This window comes from Rhagoletis zephyria, unplaced genomic scaffold (assembly GCF_001687245.7).
Source record: "Rhagoletis zephyria isolate East Lansing unplaced genomic scaffold, Rhagoletis_zephyria_1.1 Rzeph_scaffold_00303, whole genome shotgun sequence".
Lineage (NCBI taxonomy): Eukaryota > Metazoa > Arthropoda > Insecta > Diptera > Tephritidae > Rhagoletis > Rhagoletis zephyria.
The window spans coordinates 289,279-297,838 of NW_016157387.1; the positions used below are offsets into that span (position 1 = coordinate 289,279).

General features: G+C 34.6%; 1 protein-coding gene across 2 annotated transcripts; it reads left to right on the forward strand.

Annotated features, from left to right (window-relative positions):
* The first annotated feature begins 5,357 nt into the window (after nucleotides 1-5,357).
* Nucleotides 5,358-8,423, forward strand: LOC108358841 (uncharacterized). Of its 2 annotated transcripts, XM_017610337.1 has the most exons (3): nucleotides 5,358-7,355; nucleotides 7,417-8,113; nucleotides 8,177-8,423. In XM_017610337.1, the coding sequence occupies exons 1-3, from the start codon at nucleotides 6,069-6,071 to the stop codon at nucleotides 8,335-8,337; spliced, it is 2,145 nt and encodes a 714-aa protein (XP_017465826.1). In that variant the 5' UTR covers nucleotides 5,358-6,068; the 3' UTR covers nucleotides 8,338-8,423. The 2 variants fall into 2 exon arrangements, with proteins under 2 accessions (XP_017465826.1, XP_017465825.1); XM_017610336.1 differs by having other exon boundaries at nucleotides 7,417-8,423.
* Nucleotides 8,424-8,560: the final 137 nt, after the last annotated feature.

The window sequence follows — 8,560 nt, forward strand, 5'->3', positions numbered from 1 at the left end:
TCCTTTTTAGCAGCATTTTGCTAAATTGAAAACAAAAATTGGTTTCCTATGTTCTTTGGTATGTGGCTAATGGGCAGATGTCCCGGCACTAGTTGATTATTTCAAAGATTGACCACGCCTCCGCCACAATATCTATCGGCGTAAACTTCTAGTATGTATGTAGATGCATATTTGAGCACCTGCGAGACATATGAAAATAACCAATATATGAATTTTTTCGCTCCCCGCACATTTTTGAATGGCTTGAGGATAAAAAATATGGTACGCAGAAAGAAAAGGACATCTCTAGTGGAAAAATCGCACGCTCCAGGACCTGAAACTAAAAAATGGACTAAAAATTATTTGGTTCTACATTTCAAAATAATTGTCTTAAGCAAAAACACTACAAAGAGGTTTGGTGCAGAATAAAATAGTGAACATTTCTTTGATGCGCTGTTTTGACCTAAGAACTTATTACAGTGTTTTGCAAGCGAAACTAAAATTCTTCTTTTATTTTAAATATTTTTTATATATATTTCCAAGAATGTTAATTACATGCGCTTTACACTTTTTATAGGAGAATTTAATGCACTTGTTTCAACCAGAGATGCTCAACAAACTATATGAATCGATTTCGTTTTGTTGTTGCGCAAAAATAACTTATCAAAATAATTTAGTTACGATTCAGAGCTAAATTAACGAAACAAAACTCAATTTGAAATGAAATAAATCACCAATCGTTAGCATTGAAACTAAATAAATCAACGAAAAGTTGTTGTTCTATGCCATTGCCAGCTCACTGTTAACACCTAGCATAGAGCTGCCATAATTGCTGGGCCCCAAACGGGGACCCTTAGCAAAAAGACTTAATTCTTTCCAAAGGGATACTCATACTCTCCTTTTTTAACCGACTTCACAAAAAAGAAAGGTTATCAATTCGTCGGAATATATATTTTTTTTATGTATGTTTCCGCATAACTTTGGACCACGTTAACCGATTTATATAATTCTTTTTTAAAGGAAAGGTGTTACCACACAGGTGGTCCCATGCTAATTTGGTTTAAACCGATCATTGGATCATGATACTCCGATCGAGAAATATTGATTTTCAAGAATTCCATACAATTTCTACGAAAAGTTATTTTTTTCACCATATAAAGTACATGGAAAACCTTAACCGCTTTCAGCGACCTCTAAATATTTTTTTTAATTTCAAAATAAAAAAATAGGGGTATAATTTTTTCGACGTAGAACAATCCTAGGGGGTTAGAGCATTAAATTCCGACTTTACTCTTTTTGGACCACCCTAATATACAAACAAACAAAACAAGCTGTTTCAAAATATTAAAACATGATTGGCTTACAATAAAAATAACAACCGTTATATTACGTTCTCATTGAGCCATTAACTCGAGTTTAACGTTTTGAGTTTATGAACAACTGTCAAGCGTTCACATTGGGGTGTTTAAGAAACTCAGAGTTTAATTTGACATTTTTTTGTTTACTTTTTCTTATTCTCATTTAGTCTGTTCCCGTAGTACAGGAGTTAACAAACACACACATAAGTCTAGAATACCAACCGTTTAGCTATAAAAAACAAGAAATAAGGATTGAAAGAACTTTTTACGCTAATTTCAATCATACCAAAATTATTTGGTGCAAATAAAAACCAGAGCCAATAAAAGACGTTAAAGTTCAACTTAACTATTTCTTATGTGTTTAATATCTCGGTTAACTAACCGATTAAAATTAAAAAATTATTGATGCTAGTTTCAACATAATTTAAATGCCTTTTATGCAAGGTATATACTATAACCAGTTTTAGAACTAATTTTATGTAAACTACATTTAAAAATATATATTTTTATGTTATTTTGTTTTTTAGTATTTCTGGACTAAAAATATAAAAAGGCATATAAATTATACACATACATGAAAGAAAAATTAATTACCTTTATTTTGACGTCATTAGTTTTTTAATAGGTTACGTTGTTCAGAAGATATTAATATTAAAAAAAATCAGAAAATTTAACTTTAACCATTGATATCTTTTTTATATTTTAATTTCGCCAGGTAATTTTGCTAGGGTTGAAATCAGCACAAAAAGTTCTGTCGAGCCACATTTTTGGTTTTTGCATCGCTAGATTGTTGATATTCTAGACTTACGTGCACAGAACGACTTCGGACTAATTCTGATTAAATCCTGCAGTACGCGAACAGACTAACTGTCGGCAAGTTGGTTGCAAGTTTGGATTATCAAAGACACAAACCGAATCGGGTCAAAAAAAAGGGTTGCATTCGCATAAACTCCAAATAAAACTGGTGTTTAAAGAGAGTTTAACGACATTTTTTGTATGGTAAACTCCGAGTTTAAGAGTAGAGTTAAGGCTTAAACTCCAAAATGGCCCATAAACACGAGTTAGTGGCTCAATGTGAATGCCTTATTAGAGATCAAAGAAAAAGTTGCGTTTAATATAAGGAACGTATTTGTTATTCTTAACGTAAGTGGAAGCAAACAAAACACGAACTATTTTTACAAATTTTTACGTAACTACCCTGTAGGGAAACCGCGGACTAGTGAATCAAATTTCTAGTTCCGTACTAGGTCTTTATCACCAAAAAGGAACTAGTCCGATAGGAACTAGATCCCCACCAGTCGAAAATCGGCGATAAGTGGTACTTTTAAAAGACTAATTTTTTTAATTTTTTTTTGACTAGAAATCTATATCTAAAGGGACGAATTTAGAAATGGTTCGGAACTATAGAAAAAGGGATGCAGAACGAACTAGATCTTACTTGTCGAATTTAGAACCAGTTCGGATNAAGGAACTAGTCCGATAGGAACTAGATCCCCACCAGTCGAAAATCGGCGATAAGTGGTACTTTTAAAAGACTAATTTTTTTAATTTTTTTTTGACTAGAAATCTATATCTAAAGGGACGAATTTAGAAATGGTTCGGAACTATAGAAAAAGGGATGCAGAACGAACTAGATCTTACTTGTCGAATTTAGAACCAGTTCGGATCTATGGAATAAGGGATGCAGCGGGGGGCTTGTTTACTTTACATAGATATGTGTTCGGCGGCTTTTTCGTTCAAATACGCTTCTATTCTGTGCTTCGCAGATGCTTTTTCATAGCTGGGTAATACAAAGCCAAAATTTGTGTTTACATTTCAATATCTTGGGACCGTCTGGAATCTAAGAAGAGGTGTTACCATTCAATAGGGTGGAAAAGGTTTCCCTCCATAATTTAAGTATTATCTGGACATCAGTTACTAGGTTGCCATTGTTATTTTTACAAGAGTTCGCCTTCCGTAAGTCGCCTAACTCTCTGGTAATTCATTTCATCCAAAGGATATATTATTTTACTTCAAACAAATCTCAACTTTAAAATTTTGACTTTCATTGCAGAAAACTGCATTAAGCGATAAGTATAGGTCAAAAGTATGTGAGAAAAAATGTTCAAATATTCATTCTGAATACTCCTATTTACTGATATAACTTCTCACGCAAAATGACTATTTTAAGAGCAATAAACAAATGAATAACAGTATCTTTTTGAATGAGTTTTTATTCCTTAGGTCCAGGGGCCTGGAATTTTCCCACTACAGGTGGCTTATCTTTTTGAATACTTTATTTTTTTATCCTCAAGGTATCCGACAATGCGTGGGGAGCGAAATAAGGCGGACGTTCGCAAATAGAGGTTGTCTAATGCATATATACATATGTACATTTGGGTCCTTTTCTTTTGCGACTATTGTTTTTTTCACTCCTACCTCGAAATTTTGTGGAAAACATCTAAAAAAAACTCCCTGCAAATTTAAACCCTTAATATTAACATTAAGTTCTCGCCCAAGGCTTTCAAACATTTCCAATATAAAATATACGTAAAATTTGATTTTTTTCTACAAACTTCTATAGTTCAGAGCTATTTCATGGTATAATCATGGTCAATGATGGGTTTCCTTCAAAATTAAACTTTCTACAAAAGTGTCCATTGCGGCGTAACTCAAACTCCCACAAGCGAGTTAGTACGGGTCACTAAACCCAATATTTTCATGAAATTCCCGTTTTTTGCCCCTATCTCGTAAATAACAAGAGGTACAGAAAAATTGCAAATCACCAACTTGTAGGTCATTCAAGTTACTACAAAAAAATTCTCGAACACCAAATCGCTAATATCGATATTTCTTCAGATATTGGGATTTGAAATTGAGGTAGTGTGGAATTTTCATTGGTTATTGAGCTAAATTGTGATAACTGTTGATCAACTTCAAAGCCCAATTTCTCAAGAAATATCGATATTAGCGATTTAGTGTTCTAGAACGGGAATTTCATTAAAATATTGGGATTAGTAACCCGCACTAACTCGCTGGTGGGAGTTTGAGTTGCGCCGCATTGGACACTTTTATAGAAAATTTAATTCTGAAGAAAACCCATCATTGACCATACTTTTTGCTTTAAGAAATTTCCGTTGGGATTCTCAATATAACCTTCCACTTTATACGAGCTGATTAAAACTTATTAACCTTCCTACACTTTCCTGCCGCAGGCAAATGCTTGGTACAATTTTTATAGTTAAATTACTAACAGGCTCAATTTCAAGTCCGCTTCTTCTGGGCGAAGTTAGCCTTAATGTTCCCTCCCGGGTATCAAGACACTTTTGTCCCCTATTTCTGAAAGCTTGTAAAACTAATTTTGAATTGCACGACCCACTCCGTTGCTTATGCCAGGATTTTAACTCTCATTCCAGCACGTTTGATATATCAGATCCGCTTTTCAGCATTAAGAAATCGATACTGTCCTCTCTCAATAATTGAATCATTAAAATAAAGACATAAAATCGGCTGATGAATTTAGTTCTGTAGCTGAACAGTTTAAGATCTCGACACTTAACAAACTCCTGCCTATTGTGACTCGGCGCAAAAATTGAAAATAAATACTGGTTCCGTACGTCATGCGGACTGCGCCCCTCGTGCGGATGGGCGGGAATGGAGGGTAAAAACCGTTGGGACTATTATTATTATATGTACCATGAAATGCCTCTGAGCTATAGAATTTTGACGAAAAACAATCAAAGCTTACGTGTATATTAGACTGGGTCGAAAAAAAAAGTTGCTAATGTCCGCCCCTAAATTTAAAGATTATGTTGAGAGGGTTCTGGAAAAATTTTTTTTTTTTTTTAACCCTCCGAAATACAGCCGAAATGGTTTTTTCGTTGTAACTTGGTTATTTGACGGCCGATTTTTAAAATTGATATGTCATTATTTTTGTCTTGAGAAGCTTCACTTTTCGTTCTTAAGTCTTTTTAAGCTTTGAAGTCGCGTTCGCATGATAAGGGCAGAAACAAAATTTTACCCCCCCTAAAGTATATTTTTTTCCTTACCAAACGAAAGTACTTAAAAATTCAAGAAAATGTTGCCTTCAAACTATATTACTAAAATAATAAACAAAGGAGTTATAGCACTTTTAATATCACAGGTCAACATGAGTTTCAGATGTAAGTATAATAACACAGTACAACAAAAATTGATTTTTTTATGCAACAGAGTAACCTAAATTTAAGGATTATGTTGAGAGGATTTCGAAATTTTTATTTTATTTTTTTTTTAACCCTTCGAAATACAGCCGAAAAGGTTTTTTCGTTGAAAGTTGGGTATTTGACGGCCGATTTTTAAAATTAACATGTCATCACATTTCCTTTTAAGCTATGAAGTCGTTTACCCATGGTTAGGTCAGCTAACAAAATTCGCCCCCACAAATTCCTCCAACAGTTTTCTTAGTTGGAAATTTAATCTCACTGCTTTCGTACCAATTTAGGTACATTTTTGCTACGATTTTTCCCAAATTCATACTCTTTGTTTTCGTCGCATCAGCAACCCGGGGAGTGCAAAACTGACGCTGTCAATAGCGAGCTAACCTCTTGTAATTTAATCATGCCAATAAATTTTATAAATTGTGGAAGTCAAAGTAAATAAGTGAGTCAAACCTGTTGTTTCGTATTGATAATAATAATTTATAATTAATACCATAAATTGTGCTGGTGAAATAAAATTAAAAAGTGACTTAACAGTGTGTGCAATTTAAAAATGGCTTTCGTTAAGCGCGATATTGATATTAAAATGTTACCTACGAAACGTGGTGTTATTGAATATTTTTTGTTCCTTAAATATTACGGCTCTGCAAGTGTTCCAAAAAATCGAAGTCTCAATGAATATTTGCCAATAGTTATGAACACAATTTCAAAGTTGTGGCAGCAGGCAAACATCCCTATAGTTACAAGAACTACGCTCCGGAGAAACATTGAAAGCCTCCTTCAAAGTTATTACAATGTAAAAAAACATCCTTATGAATATAATGATCAGGAATGGAATAAAATATTGTTAATTTCAAAGTGTAAGTGCATTATGGACTTAAATCGACAATGTGATTGCCCTAGTGCAAGTAGAGTTCCAACCGCGGTAAATGACTTTCTTTATGATCAATGCGGGCCAAGGCTTTTGTCATTAGATAGTGGGCTTGATCATACTAGAACTGACAATTGCTCGCTAGAATGTAATGTTGAAAATCACACTGAAACCGCTGCAAGTTCGATTGGTTATGTGCCTAGCTCAAGTGAAGACGATGAAGCAAGTGAAGAAGTCACACAAAGTTTAAAAGTATCTGATTTGTCCTTAAAAAATTATTGCTCGGCGTTAGATAGGACGGATACTTCAGATCGCTTTGGATCATTGCTTGCTACAATGCTAATAAAAGATTTGCAAGCTGCGATTGCTACAAAAGTAAAAAAGGATTTTAAAGAAAACACAGCGGATAAAATTATGAAATATTTTGATTATCTGGTCATTGACAAAAATAAAATTTCACGCGAGCGTAACAAATGTAGAGCACAAACTGAAGCAGCAACAAAAACTGGCACTGATCTTAAATGCATTTCGTATGATGGTAAACAGGACGTAACACTAAAAAAAAAAATAGTTCACGGTAGCGTAAGAACAATGCTTCTAAGAGAGGAGCATATTACAATTTTGAAAGAGCCTGATTCGAAATTTATTGGATACGTATCTCCAAAAGAAGGCACTGGGGAAGCAATCCAGCAAGCAATAGTAAGCTTTTTGAATACCCAAAAATATTGCTTAAACGAACTTGTAGCTATAAGCTGTGATGGTACAGCTGTCAATACTGGATATAAAATTGGAGTAAATGCACAAATGGAACGTTATTTACAAAGGCCCTTGCAGTGGAATGTGTGTTTGTTACATTTCAACGAGTTGCCTCTAAAAAAGTTGTTAACGCATTATATTGGCAAGCAGAAAGGACCTGGTGTTTGGCCAGGGGTGTTGGGGTCTGAAATTATGACTTGCACCAAATACCCGGTAGGTTGTCCACACTATAATAGTTAATGTTATAAACAAAAACATATATTTTCCTTATCAGGTTGTAAGTGGTTTTGAGGCTATTGCTATGGGAGTTATTCCTGAAAATATTGGCTCTTGGGAATTACGCAATGATCAGCGTTATTTATTTGATATGGTTTTGGCAGTAAATAATGGTGAATGCGATGAATATCTCGCTAGTAAGAGCCCCGGTCCCGTCAGTACAGCTCGGTGGCTTACAACAGCTTCCAGGTTACTTCGGGTATATGTTTCCAAAGAAAGCCCGTCAGCGGAGTTGCGAAACATGGTAGAGTTTGTTGTGAAAGTTTATGCACCATTCTGGTTTCTTGTAAAGAGCCAGCCACAAGCAATTCATGGAAGTAGACACGTTTTTAAGTATATTTGCTGGATACGCGAACTATCAAATGCTGTTCAAGCCATTATACGTTCAGCTATAGAAAATAATGCATATTATTTTCACCCAGAAAATATATTATTAGCCATGATAACCGACGCTGATCCAGAGATACGTAATGATGGGTACGAAAAAATCAAAACAGCACGTCAATATCCACCAGCAGGGCTTCGCGTGTTCAAGGTCCCAAAGCGTGGCGTAATAAACTTTGAAAGTAAGTCGTATGTCAGCATGATCGATTGGAGTCAGTTTAAGATTACGGAACCCCCTTGTGTGCAGTTCTACCCAGATAGTGAACTTACAATGTTTCAATTTTCGGAAAATGAAGTGATAAATATCCCAGGTAAATATCTTCAAACTAAAAACTTCACGGGTCTTATAGTACTTTTAAATCATTTTTTTTTAGAGTTCCTCTGTCATTCCCAGAATACCGAACGGTTTGTGCGTGTTGTTAGTGAGTCTGCAAGTGCTGTCACTGATGAAAAGCGCCTGGGCCACATTTTTGCAAAATTAGAAAGCCGAGACCAATATAAAAGCCTTGATTCGCGCCAAAATTTGCTTAAGTAGCAATAAATATTGTAAGTGAAATAACTTTTTTGTTGATTATTTTAGTAATATAGTTTGAAGGCAACATTTTCTTGAATTTTTAAGTACTTTCGTTTGGTAAGGAAAAAAATATGCTTTAGGGGGGGTAAAATTTTGTTTCTGCCCTTATCATGCGAACGCGACTTCAAAGCTTAAAAAGACATAAGAACGAAAAGTGAAGCTTCTCAAGACAAAAATAATGACA